The 21,661-nt window shown below is 36.5% G+C and overlaps 4 protein-coding genes across 9 annotated transcripts; all 4 read left to right on the plus strand.

Moving 5' to 3' along the window:
- The first annotated feature begins 62 nt into the window (after positions 1-62).
- Positions 63-3,546, plus strand: LOC143218474 (bifunctional purine biosynthesis protein ATIC). The gene is made up of 7 exons (XM_076443672.1): positions 63-231; positions 1,031-1,234; positions 1,310-1,598; positions 1,680-2,171; positions 2,309-2,701; positions 2,858-3,122; positions 3,193-3,546. The coding sequence occupies exons 1-7, from the start codon at positions 213-215 to the stop codon at positions 3,310-3,312; spliced, it is 1,782 nt and encodes a 593-aa protein (XP_076299787.1). The 5' UTR covers positions 63-212; the 3' UTR covers positions 3,313-3,546.
- A 531-nt stretch (positions 3,547-4,077) lies between these two features.
- Positions 4,078-5,152, plus strand: LOC143218478 (prefoldin subunit 5-like). The gene is made up of 2 exons (XM_076443682.1): positions 4,078-4,407; positions 4,544-5,152. Exons 1-2 carry the CDS (start codon positions 4,203-4,205, stop codon positions 4,819-4,821), a joined length of 483 nt encoding a protein of 160 aa, XP_076299797.1. The 5' UTR covers positions 4,078-4,202; the 3' UTR covers positions 4,822-5,152.
- Positions 5,153-6,377: 1,225 nt separating this feature from the next.
- On the plus strand, positions 6,378-11,793 carry Alg9 (alpha-1,2-mannosyltransferase Alg9). 4 transcript variants are annotated; one of them, XM_076443668.1, is made up of 11 exons: positions 6,378-6,872; positions 7,196-7,334; positions 7,898-8,103; positions 8,187-8,300; positions 8,376-8,486; positions 9,385-9,667; positions 9,740-9,856; positions 9,939-10,294; positions 10,373-10,502; positions 10,581-10,711; positions 10,816-11,793. In XM_076443668.1, exons 1-11 carry the CDS (start codon positions 6,793-6,795, stop codon positions 10,955-10,957), a joined length of 1,809 nt encoding a protein of 602 aa, XP_076299783.1. In that variant the 5' UTR covers positions 6,378-6,792; the 3' UTR covers positions 10,958-11,793. The 4 variants fall into 4 exon arrangements, with proteins under 4 accessions (XP_076299783.1, XP_076299784.1, XP_076299785.1 ...); XM_076443669.1 differs by having other exon boundaries at positions 6,707-6,872; positions 7,183-7,334; XM_076443670.1 differs by having other exon boundaries at positions 6,751-7,152; positions 7,240-7,334.
- A 707-nt stretch (positions 11,794-12,500) lies between these two features.
- On the plus strand, positions 12,501-20,939 carry LOC143218471 (4'-phosphopantetheine phosphatase). Of its 3 annotated transcripts, none has more exons than XM_076443667.1 (13): positions 12,502-12,872; positions 13,093-13,372; positions 13,458-13,641; positions 13,719-13,788; positions 15,387-15,515; positions 15,600-15,790; positions 16,428-16,702; positions 16,879-17,031; positions 17,114-17,201; positions 17,288-17,492; positions 17,569-17,726; positions 17,801-17,970; positions 18,890-20,939. In XM_076443667.1, the coding sequence occupies exons 1-13, from the start codon at positions 12,758-12,760 to the stop codon at positions 19,209-19,211; spliced, it is 2,340 nt and encodes a 779-aa protein (XP_076299782.1). In that variant the 5' UTR covers positions 12,502-12,757; the 3' UTR covers positions 19,212-20,939. The 3 variants fall into 3 exon arrangements, with proteins under 3 accessions (XP_076299780.1, XP_076299782.1, XP_076299781.1); XM_076443666.1 differs by having other exon boundaries at positions 12,503-12,872; positions 13,719-13,811; positions 15,359-15,515; XM_076443665.1 differs by having other exon boundaries at positions 12,501-12,872; positions 13,719-13,811; positions 15,359-15,790.
- Positions 20,940-21,661: the final 722 nt, after the last annotated feature.

Genomic DNA, 21,661 nt, shown 5'->3' on the forward strand with positions numbered 1-21,661 from the left:
TGATAAATAGTTATTCGCGTGTGTTAGTGTGCGACTATAATGGGAGTACATGTGTATTTATACATATTACAGTTCAGGGTTGAACACTTGTTGGAATTGGAGCTCTTTTGTGGCGGCTTCGAACCGAGAACGTGACGACCGGCGCAGCTCCTTATAGTACTATTGAAATTAACTTTAATTTACAGAACTTAGTACTCCTTTAAAGTTGCACAATGTCTGCAGGAAATTTAGGTGAGCTATAATTCTAATAATCATATAAAGTAATGAGAAACAAAGATTTAAACTCGTTATAATATGTGCGTATTAGCCTATTCGAACTCGTGGAGATTTTCTATTTAAATATACGTGTTTTTAACATTGCCAGAATATTTTCAAAACGAAAATGATGTTCACAATATTCTATGTTATAAATTACGAAAAAAATTTTTAAATATATTATTATTATAAGCGCATGAACCAGCATACTTTCAATACGAAAATGATGTTCATAATATTCTATTTATGTTATAAATTATGAAAAAATAGTTAATAAAATCGTGAAGTAGTTGAAGAAACAACTTCTTTATTTGGGTTTGTAAGGAAATTTTAAAAATGTGTTTTCTATACAGATTTGTATAAGTTATACTTACACATGCTGAAAATTTCATCGAAATTGGTTTACAAGTTATAAACGATTAAAAATGGTGAAAGAATAGGCTGAAAATTGTAAAGAAACTTTATTTTTTACCATCTTTAGTACTTACAACTCGTAAATCAATTAATAAATTTTTCAAATTTTCGTTGCAGACCCAAATAAAAATGTTGAGAAAGCGACGTCTACGATTTCTTTCATAATTCGGACTAAACGCAATTTTTCAAACATTTTCATTACATTATCATCTAGTAAACTAATTCATCTAGCTTGGCAGGAAAGCTGAAGTCGTTCGGTCCATTTATGAAAAAGTTATTCTGATTTAAAGTGTGTTCCATCAATTATAAGCCTGACAATATATATAATTAATTTATGTTATTCTGACCATTACATTCGCAGTGCTCTTAAGTGTGTCGGATAAAACAGGCATTTTACCATTCGCCAAGAAACTGCATGAATTAGGTTTGACCTTAGTCGCATCAGGCGGTACCGCAAAGTTTTTGAAGGATGCTAGTATTCCTGTAACAGATGTTTCCGCTATTACCGGAGCACCTGAGATGCTCAATGGTAGAGTAAAAACCCTTCATCCCGCTGTACATGCAGGTAAATTGCGAATAATAATTTATCTCTTTGCATCGCAACTAATTATACAACGTAACACGTTCTATTGTGTTCTAGGTATATTAGCTAGACTTTCGAAGTCCGACCAAGAAGATCTTCAGAAGCAAAATTATCAGCTCATCAAACTAGTAGTATGCAATTTGTATCCATTCGTAAACACTGTTTCGAAAGCCGATGTTACGATTGAAGACGCAGTAGAAAATATTGATATCGGCGGAGTAACTTTATTAAGAGCTGCAGCTAAAAACCACGATAGAGTAACCGTTGTCTGTGATCCTAACGATTACGAGAAGGTCAAAGAAGAAATGGAAGCGTCAGCCGACAAAGATACTTCTCTGAAAACTAGGTATACAGAGAATATCGTAATAAAGTAAACGTATATGTTCATTCCCGAAAATAATTCTAATATTATGTTTACTAATTTCAGACAAGTGTTAGCTCTCAAAGCATTCACCCACACGGCAGAGTATGACAACGCTATCTCAGATTATTTCCGTAAACAGTACAGCGCTGGTGTTTCTCAGCTGACGTTACGATACGGAATGAATCCGCACCAGAAACCGGCACAAATTTATACTACTTTGAACAAGTTACCTCTAACCGTAGTGAATGGTTCTCCAGGTTTCATTAATCTCTGCGATGCGTTAAACGGTTATCAGTTGGTAAAGGAATTGAAAGCAGCTCTGAATTTACCAGCTGCCACCTCTTTCAAACATGTTAGTCCTGCCGGTGCAGCAGTCGGTGTACCATTAGATGCTGTACAAGCAAAATTATGTCAAGTGGATGATTTATTAAATCAGCTAACACCCTTAGCAAGTGCTTACGCTCGTGCAAGAGGAGCCGATAGAATGTCTAGCTTTGGTGATTTCGTAGCATTGTCTGATCCCTGTGACGAAGTCACAGCTAAGATTATATCTAGGTAATATAAGATGTATTATTGTATTGGATGATTGCAAAAGGTTGCATTAAACATGCAACTTTTACAATCAACTAATATCTCTTCCACACAGAAATTGAACTATATTTATAGTTACATGAATATACGTAACATTTCAGAGAGGTTTCCGATGGAATTATTGCACCAGGTTATTCAGAGAGCGCATTGCAAATTTTAAAGAAGAAGAAAAATGGCAATTATTGCATTCTTCAGATCGATCCCACCTACGTGCCATCTCCAATGGAACAGAAAGTTTTGTTCGGTCTGACTATGGAGCAAAAGCGTAATGATATTGTCATTAATAAGGAAACGTTCGCCAATGTCGTAACTAAAAATTTGGCTGCTGTACCTGAATCTGCTATGAGAGATTTGATTGTAGCTACTATTGCTGTAAAATATACGCAAAGTAATTCAGTATGTTACGCTAAAGATGGGCAAGTGATAGGAATTGGTGCAGGACAACAATCAAGGATTCATTGCACAAGGCTTGCTGGCGATAAGGCTGATAATTGGTATATCATTTAAACGCTCCTAGTTACAGTAAAGTCCCGATCTATGTCACAGCACAAAACCGAGAGAATCGGCTTAGATTGGGATTTCACTGTATTTTCGTATTCCGAGTGTTTTATTGAATTCAATCTCGAATTTAACAATTGTACATCTTGCAGGTGGCTACGTCAGCATCCTAAAGTAACTGGCATGAAGTTTAAGAAGGGTGTAAAAAGAGCAGAGATTTCAAATGCTATTGACAATTATGTGAATGGATCTATTGGAAAGGACATGGAAGAATCCGCTTGGGCAGCTATGTACGAAAAAGTACCGGAAAAACTTTCTGAGAACGATCGATTGGAATGGATCAAAACATCAAATAACGTTGCTTTAAGCAGCGACGCCTTCTTCCCATTTAGAGACAACGTGGATCGAGCTAGATTGGTATATCAGTATTTCTTGCATAATTTATTTCTTTTCATATACGCCAATATTCAATCATTTTTATTTGCAGAGCGGTGTAAAATACATTGCTAGTCCATCGGGTTCTACAAACGATGAAGCTGTAATACAAGCTTGTGATGAACATAAAATTGCATTAGTGCATACTAATTTAAGACTGTTTCACCACTGATACGAACAAATGTGAAAAACATGTTACTCAACAAACCTTGTTTGCTGAGTCATTGATTAACAGGTCTGGTTGCATAGCACCCATGTATTTCATCACTATTTTTATAATGGTTAATAATCGATTAAATAACATATAATTTCTACGTTTCTGTATTAAAATATAATGTTTATACAATAGTTTATACAACAGAGAGTTGGAACAAATTTATTACAATAAAAATAACTTGTTTGTTAAGTTTGATCATTTTATCACTTACACACACAAATTATGCAATAACTGGTAGGCTCGGAAGCGAATTTAATGCAAGTCCTTGACCATGAAAATTCAAATCATCTAGTTTTTTTAATATTTAATTTTAATAATTACGATTTCAAAATCGGGAGGAAGAATTAATTTATTTCTTTTTTACTGAAATAATAAGGTACGGAAAAGAAAATTGAATATTTGTTATATTTTTATTATTAAATGAAGTATAAGTATACAGAAAACGTAACATAATTTTAAATTTACGTTAAATGCTGATATTTTTATGCAAGCTAATTGATGTATTTAAAAAAAGAGCTAATTCCATTTAGATGAAGAATTAGGATGACAGTGAGCAAATTCAATCTAGATTAAAAAATCACGATCACAGCGTGATAAATCATCTTCAATCATCTTGCATAGATAGGCTCCATGTCGACGCGTCTAATTGTAAAATGGCGCGCATTTCTGCACGCATGCGCACTGGAAATTCGTTCTGGAAAAACGTCACAGCGTCTCTTGTCAAATACTCTATGGCTCTCAGTCGGCTCAGTGTTGACCGTTTTTGGTTGTAGCTGTCGAACCGTGCATGTTCAAAGAGTATTTCGAGTAAAATAATTTAGTAATTTTACAAAAAGCCATACAAAATGTCGGAAATCTCGATGTCGGAATCGCCACATTTACAACAACTCGATCTGACAACTTTGAACCTCCAACAACTTACGATTTTGAAACAGCGACTCGATCAAGAGCTCGGAGTCTTTCAAGACTCGTTGCAAACGTTAAAAATCGCTCAAAGTAAATTTCAGGAGTCTGGATCCTGTCTTGATAAGATTAAACCTGCGCATAAAGGTAAGACTTTGTTAGTTATAACATATTTAACGTATAGTATAACCGTTCTGTCAAATTCCGGGTACCTAACCATTAAGGTTATGACATGTGCAGTTTATTTATTTAACGTAATTTGTTCGAATGATCTATTTTGCAGGCAATGAAATTCTTGTACCATTAACCGGATCAATGTATGTCACTGGGAAACTAGCTGACACAAATAATGTATTAGTTGACATTGGAACTGGATATTTTGCACAGAAAAGTGTTGCCGATGCCAAAGATTATTTCAATAGACGAGTGGCTTACGTTACAGAACAAATGGAAAAAATACAACAGTTGGGCCTTGACAAAAGTAAAGTTAGAGACGCAACAGCAGACGTCATAGAAATGAAACTACAAAGTCAGCAGAAAGATGGTCCAGAGCATGCATAATATAACACGCTTTTGATGTTAAGGGCGCAAAATGCAACTTTATTCGCGGTCTATGCTAATGCAGATCGTCAGCATTATTAAATTGTATCACTTTCTATTTTGTTATTAAACTTTAATCACTAATTTTATGCTTTATCTAAGAGAAGTACATTTAGCTTTATAAATGTAAAGTATCATTTAGAATATCATCTGTTTCACGAAGTATAAAACAATACTAGTTATTTACACATTGACATAATAATTAATTTTGTACAGTATGATAAATTTTAAATAAGCTATAATGGAATTTTTCTCGAAAATTTGATCAATAAATGAAAGTTTCATTTGTTAATCATTGTGTGTTTTCAACGATTTCCGATTGATAAAAGTTGGGTTTCTCGATTTTTTCGTTTGTTCGATCCAGTGGACAAAAGTAAAAAAGCTCGAAGTGTAAGATTTAAATAGTCTTGAAGCATGAAATATAGTTTTTAGAACTACCCACAGCTTTTGCTGAATATACCAATTTGTTGTTGAAATTTAAACTTGATGTTTAATATAGAAAATCAATGCATATTTACACATTTTAAATCAATACAATAGTAAGTACCGTGGGTCGATGAGCATAGTTTATAGTTTATATCGTTATTCATAATTTCGAATTATTTTGTGACGTGACTTATGGGCACCAGATAATTACTCGGTTATCTTGGAACAGAGCGTCCTATGCATATCCTATGTCCTATATACAGTAAATCCTCTATCGACGCAAAAGCATCGGGGAGGTTCGTTTGCATCGATCGTAGAGGGACACTATTTTTTTTATTTGTCTCTATATACGGGACTATTTATCACATCGAAAAATGTGTTCAACAAAACCTGTAGATCTTCACATTCCGCGTCTTTTATGTCGTATCATTTTTCCTCGTAACGCAAACGGTTTTCGAGAAAATCGAGGAAAACGTCGGACGAAATTGAAATAATGATTTTATTGCTTGTAAAGTCGATTTTCTCGAAGATCATCGAAACTATTTATCGAACAATGTGTTAGGCGAAACCTGTAGATCTGTACATTCTGCATCTTTTATGTCATATCACTTTTTCTCGTAAAACAAACGGTTTTCGAGAAAATTGAGAAAATGCTAATGGTAAATTGTCAAATAGTTTTTCTCGAATATCTTCTAAACTGTTTATCGAATCGAAAAATGTGTTGAACAAAACCTGTAGATCTCCATATCCTGCGTCGTTTATGTCGTATCATTTTTCCTCTTAAAACTAACGGTTTTCGAGAAAATTGAGAAAAACGTCGTACGAAACGTTGGAGTCGAGGGTACCCCAACGAGCGGTAACGTGAAAACCAGTGAAAACCGAAGGAACGCGTCAGCGTCGATCAGTCGAGCAGGTAGTCACACCGGTCACACGGACAGAGTAGAGAGTAGAGGTACGCAGGTGTGTGTAGCGCGCGTGCAATCGAGCAGGCACCAACACGGGCATGCGCGGTCGACACGGATACGACGGTACGTCAGGGAAGGGGAAACCAGCGACTCAGGGGAACGGCCCACGCAGTGTTGCTAGATGGTACGGGAAAACTCGCGCATGCGCGACGATTCCAGCGTCACTGAAGTACGAAATCGGGCACCTTGGTTGCCCCGCATAGCTTCGCACAATCTTTTCTTCTCGATTTTCAAACATAACGTTTAACATGCGTATGTTATATTAAAATTTGATGTGTATGTACATGTAATATATAAATATATTCTAATTGTATATATACAGTAACGGACAAAAGTTTAAGACCGCTCTAAAGAAAACTTGCCCCACAAGCTACGGACTGTAGAACGCAGATACGTTCCTGGATTCGCCGCGCATGCGCGAGTTTTCCCGTACCATCTAGCAACACTGGGCCCACGGCCCACGAATATACCATCACTATCACTGTCTATAATACACCTGAATACACCGTGATCTGGACCATCTGGTCAAACAATTTCTGCCATGGCGCCGAATCAACGTCAACGTCAGCTTTTTATTTCAAAGAAAGAATTAAGAAAGCTCAATGGCAGAAGATTCTCAAAGTAGATATAATATCTTAAACATTCTGATAATAAACAACGAATTAGATATATTTCGTTTAATATATTGTTTCAAGTAAACTCAAGTATGCTGCTTGCCGGTTAACCTCTTCTGTTTGTTTAACGTTACGTGTATTTTTTTAAATGAATTACAGATATTTCGTATACGGAGTAATATTTACGTATTTCACATATTTTTCTTCATTTGTATTTCCTGTAAATTTCAAACAGTTTCATTTAATTAAAAATAGATGTGACAGTCCAATGCATGTACATGAATAAGGTAAACAATAAATCTAGAAGGAAATTAAAGATATATGTTTCAGACCAGAAGAATCGTCTAATATAGGCCTGATTTATCCCGGTGCAGATACAGCGTTCAAATTACTTTTATCCGTCAGATTTTGCTCTGCTATATGGAGTCACATAACCGATTGCGATGAAACTTATAATTATTGGGAACCAGTAAGTAGTAATTTGTATTCTTAAGAGAGAGAGAGAGAGAGACAGAGAGAGAGAGAGAGAGAGAGAGAGAGCTATCATATTATTTCTAATAATATATTTATTTACTGATAAACACAAATATGTCTTTTATGTTGACAATGTAAATACAGCTTGTCAAATTTAGTTGTGTGGCTGAATGTCCCCCGCAAGGGGAAATGACCCCGCTGTGCAATGGTAAATAGGCGGAACTTCGCAACGATAGAGAACTGATCGTCACCTGTCAAACGATGCACGTGGCGACAGTTCAGTTAAAAAGTAAAGTGACACAAGTGTATTCACACAAACATATAAACAGTTGTACGCACTTTTCACAAAGTGTCTACCTTACCATTCATATGTTACATTGTTCTCTCGTCGAGTGCGGTCTTTGTTTTTGTCTGCGCATTCCTAAGTTTTGGTCAACCGCACAGCTAGATTTGACAAGCTGTATGTAATCTTGTATCGTATTTTCTTTGTTTTAATAAATGTATTTATTTTATCATTGTATATCATTTAATCCGTTGTACTTTATTGCTTTATTGTAGAGCCACTACTTGCTTTATGGAACTGGCCAACAAACATGGGAGTACAGCCCACAATATGCGTTAAGATCTTACGTGTACTTGTTAATTCATATGGTACCAGCAAAAGTGTATCATTATTTGCTGGAGCCAAATCCTGTGTTAGTCTTCTATTTTGTAAGATGCCTACTATGCGTAGGTTGCGCATTGTCCGAAGTATACTTTTATAAGTAGGTTTTCTTTTATAGCGCAATTTATAAAAAGATTAACAGAAACGTCAATTCAATTAACAAATTGAATTTCGTTTTTCCAGAAATGTATGCAGAGAATTCGGAATTCATATAGGAAGATTAACATTATTCTTTCTTATCGTGAGTTCTGGAATGTACATTGCGAGCGCTGCATTCTTACCGTCTTCTTTTTCAATGTACGTATACGAGATAATGTTTAAGCAAAACGAAATGTCAATTACTTCTATAGTTCTCCTTGTTTTTCTACATAGGTATTTAAGTACCGTCGCTACAGCAGCTTGGTATGGTCGTCAATACGAATTAGCGATTTTTGCCACTGCTATATCTGCGTTATTGGGATGGCCATTTGCAGCATTACTTGGGTATTATTTACACATATAGATGTATTAGGTTGGAAAGAAAATCCTTGCGGTTTTTAACTATTCAATTCAAATGCGCATATCTCAGCTCAAACAAAACTTTATCAATCAAAATAAAGACCATCGCAATCAATGCAATTTTACCAACGAGAAACAATTTTGGTTATTCCGGTTGAATAAAATTCTGGAGTCCTGGAGGCGACAAACTCGTTGAATGCCGTTTCACCATCTTTCTGGGATTTGAAGCATTTCTCGTCGGCCGGGCGTTGTCGTGGAGAAGGATAGGACCGTTTCTCTTGACCAGTGCCGGATGCAAACGTTGAAGTTTTTCGTGCATTTCGTCGATTTGGTGGCAGTACTTTTCAGCTGTAATGGTTTCACCAGGATTCAGGAAGCTGTGATGAATCAAACTGGCCACAGACCACCAAACTGTCACCATGACCTTCTTTTGGTGAAACTGTGGCTTTGGCAAGTGTTTGTGGAGCTTCGTCGTGGTCTAGCCGCTGAGCCGATGATTGTCACCGATTGTCGTAAAGAATCCTTTTTTCATCGCACGTTACGATTCATCCGAGATTACCACTTTTTTAAGCACCTCGACTACTTCTTGCGTGATAAATGCTTCAAATCCCAGAGAGATGCTGAAACGGCATTCAACGAGTTTGTCGCCTCGAGGACTCCAGAATTTTATTCAACCAGAATAACAAAACTTGTTTCTCGTTGGCAAAAGTGCATTGATTGCAATGGTCTTTATTTTGATTGATAAAGTTTTGTTTGAGCTGAGATATGTGCATTTGAATTTAATAGTTAAAAACCGCAAGAACTTTATTTCCACCCTGATATATTACTTATGAATACGAAACATAACATATGTAGTTAAGTACATGCGTACTATCTCTTGCAGGATTCCAATCGCTCTGGAAATGTTAATTTGTAAACAAGAGTGGAGTAAATTTTTAAAGTGGGTTATTATATCTGGTGTTGTTATATTGGTACCGATGGTATGGATTGATTCAATGTATTATGGAAAATTAGTAATAGCACCATTAAATATCGTGATGTACAATGTTTTTACTAACCACGGACCGAATCTTTACGGGACGGAACCTCTCAGTTATTACATATACAATGGATTTTTAAATTTCAATTTCATTTTCATTGGTGCACTTTGGGCTCCGTTTGGATTGGTAATATCGATCAAATTTCTAAGAATAAAAGACTCTCGGTATTTATTATAATATTTTAACAAAGTTTTATAGCTTTTAGTATGGTTGCTTGTACCGGCACGTCCAAGGGACAGACAGTGTTTGTCGTATTGGTATTCCCTGGCACCTTTATACTGTTGGTTTTTGGTCTTCTTTTTTCAACCTCATAAGGTGACTTAAATGTAGTATTCGCATACTAAAAAGAGCTACAGTAATATGTGTATGTTTTACCATAATTTAAGTTTGCTTTCAGGAGGAACGATTCTTATTCCCTGTATATCCGATGATTTGTTTGGCTGGGGCAGTAGCTGTGGATGTTGTTCAAAAATTGTACTTTTTTATAAGGACCAAGCTCACCACCTTGCATATCGCTTATCATTACTTACAATACACCATCCATATTACTCTCCTTACTATTTTAATATGTGGCATCCTTGGGATATCAAGATCATTAGCTATATACAAGGGCTATTACGCGCCAATGGAAATAATGATCGAAAGTAACAAATTTGGGTCGGAAGGAGACATTTCAAAAGACATGAATATCAATTTTTGCATTGGCAAGGAATGGCATCGGTTTCCCAGTAGCTTCTTTTTCCCATCGAACAAGTAAGCAATGGTTCAGCATGCATGTTCGACTTGAACTTTAAACTAATTATCTTTACTAAAAAGCAATATTACTTTTAGTTGGAGACTTCAATTTTTGAGGTCCGAATTTAGAGGACAATTACCACAACCCTTTCTAGATCATGAAAATGCAACTAACGTAATTCAACCCAACTTTAACGATATGAACAGAGAAGAACCGTCACGTTATGTAAATATCTGCAGATATTATGTTCGGAAAATATTCAAAGATTCAGCTGAAATAATTATATTCCTTTGTCTATTTTAGTTTAATTTAGAGAAGTGCCATTTTATAGTGGACTCGGATGTTGGATTCGAGACAGTTTTGGAACCGAATTATGATCGCTTGAGTGGCAATTTTACTGTAATAAAATCTTCCAAATTTCTCGATTCTGCGAGGTAATTCTATCGAAATGTAAACTTTATCCTTCAGAGTTTAGAGCACAGTTTATTGATGAGAAATCGCATTTTTTATATTATATTTATCATATTATATTTTTCAGATCACATCAATTCTTCAGAGCATTTTATGTACCTTTCGTATCTCGCATATTTTGTAAGTATGGTTCGTACAATTTGCTGCAGAATTCGAAATTTAAGCTCGCCTCTCAGGCGTCGAAAGAAAAAAATACGAAGTCTTCTTAAACAACGGTTTAAGATTTTTTAAATAATTTTGATGTACAGGGTCTGCGTGTAAGAAAAATCATACCAAAAATAAAAAGAAAAAAGAATGGAGTAATTTGAAGCCATTCAAAATTGATATATGTATATGTCGCGTCATTTTTGTAATTCTATCGAAATTTCTACAACCACTGCTTACGAGAAGAAAACTTTATCTATGAAACTTTACTGAATCAGACTAATGTTCTAATAAACGGTAATTAATATATTCATAAATGTTCTTTGTATGAATATGGCATAGATATATACATATTAAACATTGTAGGGGGCAAAGTATTCGTGTGTCGGTATGACTGCACTCTAATACATATGAATTTTTTTCTAACTACCTGAAAAAATTAATATATACCATGAATACACACAGTAATACATATTTTTGTTAAGAGAAGATATAGTATTTGTTACTAATTTTTTTTTTCATTAAATTTAAACGCTTTTGCATACAATGAAGTACAACTTATTTTACGCTCGACGATATTTTGTACATATGTTAGTAAAAATTAAAGTAGAATGTTTTGAAAGATGTACATATATTATTGCTTTCAATTGTACATATATACTACAACTTATATATTGTGCGGCACTCTAGTTTAAATGTTGTCGTGGTTTTAAGGGAAGATTAAATAATTTTAAGAATGATGCGTATTTGTTTAAATTAGCATTAAAGACTATCAATATACATAGGCTATACTCTATACCAACGTATATGTATTTCATTCTAGTAGCGTTCATATAATAATTTGATGCTGTGCATCATGTTTTGTATTCTTATACAATAAATCAATGTGTGATTTAAAACACTTCGGTAATTTTATTGTGTTATTTATATATCCCAACAAAAACATTCCGTAAACAGGAGCCAAGTTCATATGGCCGTAAAAAGTTGTGAGATCAAACAAAATACGGCCAAGTTCGTTAGCTTAGAAATACCTCTTGCAATACTGGAAAAAGCGTTTGTAAAAATTAGTTTAAAAGAACGCTATTTAATTTTTAAAGAGTTACATGGAGGGCTAAATTATTCAAACCTGGCCGTTACTTTTTAAGTCAATGGCCATAAAAGGTGTTATGTGAAAAATTATGGGAAGTACCCAAAAGGTTTTGATGATCTGTCAGTCAGTCAGTCAGTGACAAATTTAGCGATTTTTGAGGTCCTATATCTCGGAACCTACTAATGTTGGAAGATTAATGTTTTGTCAATATTGAGACATGATAGCATTTAACAAGTGTACGAAATTACATCTCTCTAAAAAACGGCTAAGTTGTTTCGTGTAAAAGATATTTTGCGCCTAGATATTTATGCGGTTTTCAAAATTTTGTGATTTCATAATCACCTTGTATATTAGAAGTAAATATATCGATATTGCTAAAGTTCTAAACATCACGAGGTTCTACAAATTTTCAAAAAGATTAGATACTTATCATTTAGTCCTTACACTTTGTTAGTTAGATGAAAGCAGTTTGTAATCGTTGACTTTTGGCGCCGCACACAACGAATGGCGCCTCCGTCAACATATGTTAATAGCCATTTTTAAATCAACACCGTAAGTTTCCAGGGAACAAGTGTTTAAATTCATGTATATATGTGATGTGTGCTCTCAAAGAAAAGATTTCTTCTGACGTATGTGTGCGATACCGACGGCAGGATGTTTGATTACTGATAAAACTGTTGTTCGTCGTGATGTATTTAGTTCTTATATTGCTAGCCAGACTGTGAAAGCGTCGAACACAATTAGCGATAGTGTGTCGAAAAGGAATTGATTTAAGATGGAAATGGCAGAAAACGAAGGGAATCGTCATCACCCTAAGCCTATAAAATTGCCAGCTACAGTTGAGGTATTTGCAAATTTGAAAAATGCTCAAAAATTCGCTATTGACATCGGTACGTACTTTGTTGCACACTGTACATTATAGTGTATTTATACTACTGGTATATTGTATACGTCTACGTTATAACATTAACTCATTTGTGCCAATTTGAATCCTTCGATAGAAGGACTTGCAAATTCTCGTTAGAAATCAAATCTGCACTGTGTTGCTCTGTATACACATAATTTCTTTATGTTTCTAAGTGTTATCCAATGTATTTTGTTCAATTATAGGCTTATCACTGACGAAAATAGCTTATTATTCAACAGTGAGCTATCGTAAAGCACTTTACGAGGATGTGGGTTTAGGGAATACTGGAGAACGAGCGTACAAAGTATACGAAGGAAACAGACTCCATTTTGTTAAGTTTGAAACCCAACATATCGAGAACTGTTTAGACTTTGTAAAAGAAAATTTAGTTAACGTCGAGAGATTTCATGGGAAAAGTATTAAAGTAACTGGCGGAGGAGCATATAAATATACTCCTTTGTTGCAAGAAAAATTAGGCTTGATGTAAGCTACTTTGTTATAACGTCAGTTTTATCAACTTGTAATGAATGTTAATTAATAGATAAAAGTAATTAACGTGTTCCTCTAGTGTCGATAAGGAAGATGAAATAACATGTCTGATCAAAGGCAGCAATTTTTTGCTGAAAAACATACCGTGCGAAGCATTCGAATTCGAAAGGCATGGATCTCCTGAATATAAATTTCAAAAGGCTGATCCTAACATATTTCCATATATGTTAGTTAATATTGGAAGTGGTGTCAGTATTATGAAAGTGAGTATGAACATGCTGAAACGCTTACAAAGAATCCCTTTCTACAAAATTCTAACGTTTGTATTCAATTTTCTTAGGTGGAGTCTGATAAAGTATTCGAAAGGGTTGGTGGCACAGCTACCGGAGGAGGCACTTTTTGGGGTCTAGGTTCGTTACTCACTAAGAGAAAGGTATTTGCATCAGTGTTTCAGTATGTAGAATGCTTATGAATTTTTTATGTCTCACATTGTGAGAAATATAAATATTTATTCACCACATTGCTTTACCAACCTACAGTTTAGTATACAGGCTGTTTCGTTTATCTGTAAACAGAAATAGTATCTCGTGACACACTGAAGTTATTAGGTATGGGAATAAGTTTCCACCCTTTTGGAGATGTCGTTGTACTTAAGTACCGATCGCGTATTTGATGGAACGTAGTACATGCTTTTGAAAGGTCTATGTCTAAGCTTCAAAACGCAGTTAGTGGCAATTGTTTCGAGCGTGAACAGCCGTCAATTTTTCGCGTGAAGAATGTCGACTTTTGTTGCAAGTAAGCAGCATTTGCGGGAAGTCATGTTGCATTATTTTGTTTTAAAGAAAGGTCTTATATATTTATTATATATTTACGGGGACGCGATGCTCCACCAAATACAAGATTTCGACGTGAGGGCAAAGATTGCGATGGTGTGCCAAAAAATTCGAAGATACAGATTTCCCAGCATTACTTCATGGAAATCCACGTCAAACACTTGCAGAACTGTCAATTGAATTAAACGTCGGTCGATCTACTGTTGGAAAACGTTTTCACGCTATGGGAATTGTTTATACGCTTCTTTTCAACAAAAAGGAGCGGAAACTTATTCCCATATCCAATACAAAAAAAATTTGCTGAGAAAGTGCAATACTAGAGAGAGAGATAGAGAGAGAGAGAGTCGGTGTTTCTATGTTTTATACTACCTGTTTGTTTGAATAAATTAACAATTGTTTGCATCGTTAGCACTATTGGCTTTCATCGAGAAGGATGTCATCCGTGAAATTTCTGAGCCACTTCTATGTAGGATAAATATCCATCGCCATGCAGACAAACTAATTTGGCTTTCTCCTGAACTGTTAAGGCCATGTTCTGAGATTAAATAACTTCGAAAGCACCAAACAGAACTCAACGAAATTATTACAGTCTCTACTATTGCACTTTCTCAACTAAAATAAATGAGACTCGAGACAAATAAGGCAACTCTTCAAAACAAACGACAAGAAGGTCGATCTTCGGTTACGGCGTCTAGCATTAGCTATTAGCTATTAAGCCGGTAACCAGATACTACCAATGCCTATTGAAGAAGTTACAAATTTATAAAATAATTTCTAATATTTTGTAACAGTAAATAACATAATGTGATATGTTGTTGAAATTCGTCTCGAAAAATGCTATCGTGCTTATGACAAAGAGAGTCCTGAAAGAAATTACGCTATATGATTATTCCCTTCGTGCCAAACAATTTTTGTAAATAAATTTTTTATCGTAACTTTGGTGCGTCACGAGATATTTCCGTTTTTAGATAAGCGAAACACCCTGTACACTGTACATCAATGTTTTTGTATACTATCCATGCAATATTGCTTATGTTGTTCCTTCTACTATGAAAGATGTTATGTATATCTGAAATTTTGCACTTACACAAACATCACTGAGACAAATGTACACATTTAAACAGTGATTTTAAAAATACCCTGCTAGGGCTTTGATGAATTGCTGCAACTTGCAGAACGAGGAGATCATCGTAACGTTGATATGTTAGTGAAAGATATTTACGGAGGTGATTATTCTTCTCAAGGTTTGTCTGGGGAGCTTATTGCGTCTTCATTTGGCAAAGCAACATCTTGCAATAACGATGGTAAGAAACTGAGAATGGTCACAGATCATGAAATAAGAAAGATTAATAAATTAAAGAATAATTTGTTTTTTTATTACCTTTCAGGACGATTGAAATTTTCTGAAGCAGATCTTGTCAGAAGTCTTTTATTCACGATAAGCAATGATATCGGACAAATAGCTAGTTTGTATGCAACTGTGCATAAAATGGACAAGATTTACTTTGGAGGCTACTTTCTGCGTAATCACCCTCTATCGATGCATACTATTTCATATTCCATCAAATACTGGTCGAATGTAAGTGACTTGTAGGGGTGTGCGGGTACCCGAAATTTCGGGTTCGGGTCGGGATCCCGAAAGTTTATAAAGTTCGGTACCCGTGATTTTGGGTACCCGAAATGGCAGTCGGGTCAGGTCGGGTCGAGTCGAGGTCCCGAAAGTTTGCAATATTCGGATACTCAAAGTTAAAGTTGGGGCAAGTCTGTGATTAAAGTAACGATTAATAACTCTGTGTATATTGACCCTTTGCACTCATTTTTCGCTGATAATGCGATATTTGAAATATGAAGTTTAAAACCACTGTCGCTGCTACGGCGACACGACTGTTTTGCTTACTAATGTAGTGTTGGGGTTGTTGGTGTACTATATGAATCACTAGGTTGGAGTGCTAAGGGTTAAGATGCCCAATCATCGGTTGTAATAATATTTCGATTTGTACTAAACGCTGATTTGATCGCAGACTTGCCCCAACTTTAACTTCGGGTACCCGAATATTGCAAACTTTTGGGATTCCGATTCGACCCGACCCGATCATTGTCCGACTTGACCCGAGGCTCGGGTACCCGCACACTCCTAGTGACTTGTCTTTTCTTTTTCAATAACTTAATACAATCGGTACATGGTCTGATAATTGATATTGTTATTTCCAATTTAGGGAAAAGTAAAACCACTTTTTTTGCGCCACGAGGGCTATCTGGGTGCGATCGGGGCATTTTTATACGGCGCTGAACAGTCGGATGAACATAGCTGGTTAGAAAATTATGCAGGTTCTTCAGGATTCAAGGATTCGGTATTGACCAATCTTGGCATCACGGTTGATCAATTGGAGATCGATCAAGCAGAAAATGCTGTCACGTTTTGTCCATTTTTAAAAGATCCTGCAACTTACAATCCTGACACAACGGATCTCGCAGAAGACAAAGAAGCCAGGTAAATCATAAGATTTTATTAGAAAGTAGTAGTATTTATTTATTTCGGCCTCGCGGCCAAGAAATTGAACTTGGTTTACAATCCTTATATCACCCGTCCTTCCATCTATCCCCATCCATTCATTCATCCATCCATCCATATCCCATGTCATATCCTGTACAAATTAATGGTTGCAGAGATTACTGGCTCCAGTGCTTTGAGGAATCAGTGGACAAATTTGTGGCAAGAGCTATTCACAGTCAACCTCATAGCCCGACTGCGAAAGATAGAGCAACAAAACTTAAGGAGAAATATGTTAATAGACTGCATTATCTACACTCGCAACCATTGTAAGCTTTGGGTGTTAATTACAATGTAATATTTTGTAATGTAATGTTTTACAATACAATACTAACTTTAATTATATTGCAGTGCATATGGAACGCTCACTGTAAGAGTATTGTTGGATACTATTGAACATTGTATGAAGGAATTCGACTTCCCTGATCCCTATTTGCATGTAAGTTACTTCAAAGTTGAAACTTGCTATCAAATCGTGTCAAATATCGTACCTAATTACCCAATGGAAATATTTCAAATATACAGCAAAAGAAGAAAGAAAACGAAGAAGCTTTGAAGCATTTGAAAGAACGGTTAGCTGTTCTGGATACATTAGAGGGAGCGGAAATGATAAAAGCTTTAATATTAGGCGTCCTGAGCGGTAATATGTTTGATTGGGGTGCAAAAGCTGTTGCTACTTTGATGGAAACAACAGATTTTGGTTTCGCTGAGGCCGAAGCAAAAATACCAGGTATTCACGCGGTCAATATTTAATAAAATATTCAGCTGGTCATATTAAGATTGATAATTCAGTTGTTTAAACATAGGTAGGCCTTGGTTGCGAGACGATCTGGACGATTGGATAGAAAGATTACAAGAAGGGCCGCCTCATAAATGCGCAGCCATTTTTGTTGATAACAGCGGAGTTGACATAGTGTTAGGAATTTTACCATTTGCGCGGGACTTGTTAAAACGTAATACAAAAGTAAGTGATAACAGGTGATATTTATCGACCCGATGCGATGCTGTGACAAATGTATACAATTGAAATTGCTTCAGGTTATATTGTGCGCTAATTCAATGCCAGCGTTGAACGATGTAACATATCCAGAACTGGTTGTGACGTTGCGAGATGCAGCAAAAATATGTAAAGTGATTAGACACGCTCTGAAAGAGAACCGATTGATCCCCATGGAAACGGCCCAGGCAGGGCCTTGTCTTGATTTGAGGTAAGTATTACAGGGTCTTCCTGCATGATTGGTTTCGGATATATTTAGTATTTACTATACTATGGAAATCAATTCGAAAGACATTACAGTAAAGTCCCATTCTAAGTCCAACGAAGGTGACCATTCTAATTGTAAGACAGTTTGCCTACCCCTTCCACTGGGGGGCATACCCCGCGAGGGGGCCTGTTTAATATGCCGCGTAATCCGATACCAGGTCGGGTACAAAACTTCTTTATTTTTCATTATTTTTTATGGGACTCTTTGACCAACATATTCGTAGCATTTTTCGAATGAAGATTATACCAAATATGACATAATTTCAAGAAAGAACTAGAACAGCGTATGGGAAATTCTTAGAACTGTGTCGGCGCGTCGCGACTCTCCGCGTCTCTTTCTTTCCCATACGCTGTTCTTGTTTGCATCGAAACCTTCCATCGTTCATTACACAAGTAAATATAATTGAAATTTTATCGTATTAGGTACCATCTTCATTAGAAAAATACCATGAATATGTTGGTCAGTCCCATAAAAATATAATGAAAAATAAAGAAGTTTTGTTATTGGATTAGTTATGTTTACACTTTTCGGCGACCGAAGCATCTCGAGCTTCGCTGTCCTTCTCTACGTTCGGCGCGTCGACGCGGCCACAAAAAAATAGTATCCGGCCCCGATCTATGTCACAACACAGAACCGAGAATTGACTTACATTGGGACTTTACTGTATTTCGAGACAAACTGTAAAATCAAAATCAATAAAATTTTACGAATTTGCCTATAACACTCGCTACATTCGAAGAAAATGCAAGAGAAAAGGAGTTTAGTTTCTTTGAAACCGTCAAAATGGGGAGACCCTCTGAAAAAGATTTAATGTTCATAAAATTCCGATATTAATGACGATAAATTATTTAATACTCAATAGCCGCCTGAATCTAGATCTGTGCCTAGCGATGGTTAAACATAACGTTGATCTTATTGTAATCGAGGGAATGGGCAGAACACTTCATACCAATCTTTACGCAAACCTGACTTGCGAATGTTTGAAGCTAGCAGTTATTAAGAATCAGTGGCTGGCGCTTCGTTTAGGCGGAGACATGTATTCGGTAATATGTAAATACGAACGACCACCACCGAAAACGACCATTTACGACATTGACATGGGAGAAAAGTGTCCATCGGAGTGCACAGACACAACAGTGCCAGTTTGTACATGCGAGGACGATGCTCGAGCCAGGAGAATGTAACTACAGACAATAACATTCGAACACTGACCTATTTAAAATTTTATTTGAATCGTAGGGACTGTGAAAACTAGTGTGCTAGAGCAGCGCTTGGATTTACTTACTCGCGACCCGGTCGCGCGTCTCGCTCCCCTTAGCGGCCCTAGTTCTCCTCGGCGCCACCAGTGTCGCCAGTTGAGCTCCAAACGGAGCTCACATATTCTCCTCCTTTCCCCTTCCACTATCCCATTCCAGCGTCCAACGTCCCCCACTAACCAGGAGACCTCGTGTATCGAGAACGCCGGATTGCAACGAGTTTTTGTGTGGATATAGCTTACGCACCCTCATGAACTATGCAATTGGTTTTAGCCACCAACGCGAACCCGTTCTCGAGAAAATCGATTTTGAAATGCGACATGTGCGTTATATTATATTCCATGAGTAAAAACCCCTTATTATAGCGGTCAGTGGCCGAGCGAATAGTGGAAGGGGGTAAGGAGGAGAGTACATGAGCTCCGTTTGGAGCTCATTCTGGCATCACTGGCCCGTGCCATAGACTGGACTGGTCATCAGAGAGGGGGTACTTGATTGCCCTCGATTTTCTCAGACTGGAGACACTGGGCGCCACGGATAGCGAGTAGCCTTCGAAACTCGGCCGTCGCGAGTAAGTAAATCCGAGCGTTGTGCTAAAGTATTGATCTACATTTAAGTATGTATATAAAATACTTACGAATACTTTTTATAACATTTATGGTTATTTGTTTTTGCAAAGCTTACGATTAATAATGCGGGAAACTTGGTTAATTGCATCACGTATTTTGTTCGGGGATGAGTTTGCGTAGTAAAAAATTATTGGAAAGTTTTTCACGGGCACGGAACATTGGACCTTTTAATACGATGAAGTTAACCAAGTTTCGAGAATTCACTTACTTGTTATTTGACCACGAGGGCCTTAGCGTTGACAAAAAGACTACGGATAAGTAGGGATTAATGCCTACCCAATGATAAACTTATTTTTTCTGTGATTTAAAAGAAAAAATTATCATAGATTAGTAATAAAGTAATGACGACCAATTGTAACGATTATGAATATGTATGCGAAGTACCTGTTTCGTGCACGTCGGATGCCTCGTACGCGTCTACATGTGCTACGTAATACTGTGCAGTACATCTTCTGTGATAATACAACATTCAAGGAAGAAATCACACGTTCGTGTGAAATCAAATTCGAGGCAACGTAATGGAGCAATACGTACTTATAAATTGAAATTACTTTAAGAGACATAAAGCATTCCCATTGCGGGAAGATTTTTTTACGAGAATACACTTGCGTTAGACTGGACATCATAAAAAAAGAGTTTATTATCTATATATATGTATACATATACATACACATACACATGCCAACTCTTCTTTTCTCATATTAATCAGATTTTTAAGAAATTGTTTTTATAGATAGTCGAAAAGATAATTGAGAACTGGAGAAAGTTGTTCAATTCGTCCTGATAATCCCGAGTTCTAAAGACATTAAATTACCGATTGTGTTAACGCTGTTTGCGCCGGAAATACATACATAAGTATCGTAATTGCACGAGATCGATTGTCACGTTAACAGAGACATTGATAAAAATTGAAAAGAACAGAGTCTGAACCAGAGAGAAGTTAATGGTTTGTTAATACTCGATTTAGATAGACGTCTATGTGATAAAATTGTTTGTAACGTGTAAATAAAAGCCTCCCTCTTTCTAATCACAAGTGTAGGATATTTAATATAAATCAAACAAACCCTGCAGAGCCTATACCATAAAATTAGAATAATAGAAACCCGTCGAGATCGAACAAGAATGCAGTACATCTACAGACATGAGCAGATGCATCGAGTTTCTGTACTATGTTTCTAGTCTTCGATTTTATACGAATGTACTTACGACTGTTTCGTGTAAACAGAGTGGTCATATATTTTTTAAAAAATAAACATAGTACAAGACACATTCGTTCCTTTCAACATGTCCAACCGCTTTGCTAGACCAGGGCCACGCTTCGATTGTGCCCAAATTTTCTTGCGCAGGCGCGAGAAAACAGTAACGTATCTACTATTGGGTGGCAGAGCGGCCAGAGCCCTGAGGCAGTTATATTAGCGGGAATGTACCGAAATAATTTTACCGGACAAAAAGACTCCAGGACGTGTCCTACGAGTTGCAAAATATACACAAATACACTTGTTATACATTCATTTATCAGAATCTTAAGGAACCCCATTTTATCGGGAAGCTTACGTTACTGAGGCTGAAATCGCCGCGCATGCGCGAGAAAATTTGGGCACAATCGAAGCACTGGGGCCACGGTGCATTATACAGGTGTGCCGACTTAGCATCTCTGTAACGTTGACGTTTTGTGATAGATGGGTAGTAATTCTCTGGCCGCCGCAAGATGGCGTATGGCTCGTAGGTACCGTACGTGTGCGAATGAGATTA

The sequence above is a fragment of the Lasioglossum baleicum genome, chromosome 19 (genome assembly GCF_051020765.1).
Source record: "Lasioglossum baleicum chromosome 19, iyLasBale1, whole genome shotgun sequence".
Classification (NCBI taxonomy): Eukaryota; Metazoa; Arthropoda; class Insecta; order Hymenoptera; family Halictidae; genus Lasioglossum; species Lasioglossum baleicum.

Excerpts from the sequence above, each read along its gene's own strand:
- LOC143218474 (XM_076443672.1), top strand. Across the intron at positions 1,599-1,679 it reads GATACTTCTCTGAAAACTAG|ACAAGTGTTAGCTCTCAAAG; the intron begins GTATACAGAGAA and ends TACTAATTTCAG. Across the intron at positions 2,172-2,308 it reads ACAGCTAAGATTATATCTAG|AGAGGTTTCCGATGGAATTA; the intron begins GTAATATAAGAT and ends GTAACATTTCAG.
- LOC143218478 (XM_076443682.1), top strand. The coding sequence starts at position 4,203 with ATGTCGGAAATCTCGATGTCGGAATCGCCACATTTACAACAACTCGAT. Across the intron at positions 4,408-4,543 it reads GATTAAACCTGCGCATAAAG|GCAATGAAATTCTTGTACCA; the intron begins GTAAGACTTTGT and ends TCTATTTTGCAG.
- Alg9 (XM_076443668.1), top strand. The coding sequence starts at position 6,793 with ATGGCGCCGAATCAACGTCAACGTCAGCTTTTTATTTCAAAGAAAGAA. Across the intron at positions 9,668-9,739 it reads TTTGGGCTCCGTTTGGATTG|CTTTTAGTATGGTTGCTTGT; the intron begins GTAATATCGATC and ends AAAGTTTTATAG. Across the intron at positions 9,857-9,938 it reads TCTTTTTTCAACCTCATAAG|GAGGAACGATTCTTATTCCC; the intron begins GTGACTTAAATG and ends GTTTGCTTTCAG.
- LOC143218471 (XM_076443665.1), top strand. The coding sequence starts at position 12,758 with ATGGAAATGGCAGAAAACGAAGGGAATCGTCATCACCCTAAGCCTATA. Across the intron at positions 17,202-17,287 it reads TCCCTGATCCCTATTTGCAT|CAAAAGAAGAAAGAAAACGA; the intron begins GTAAGTTACTTC and ends TCAAATATACAG. Across the intron at positions 17,971-18,889 it reads GGGCCTTGTCTTGATTTGAG|CCGCCTGAATCTAGATCTGT; the intron begins GTAAGTATTACA and ends AATACTCAATAG.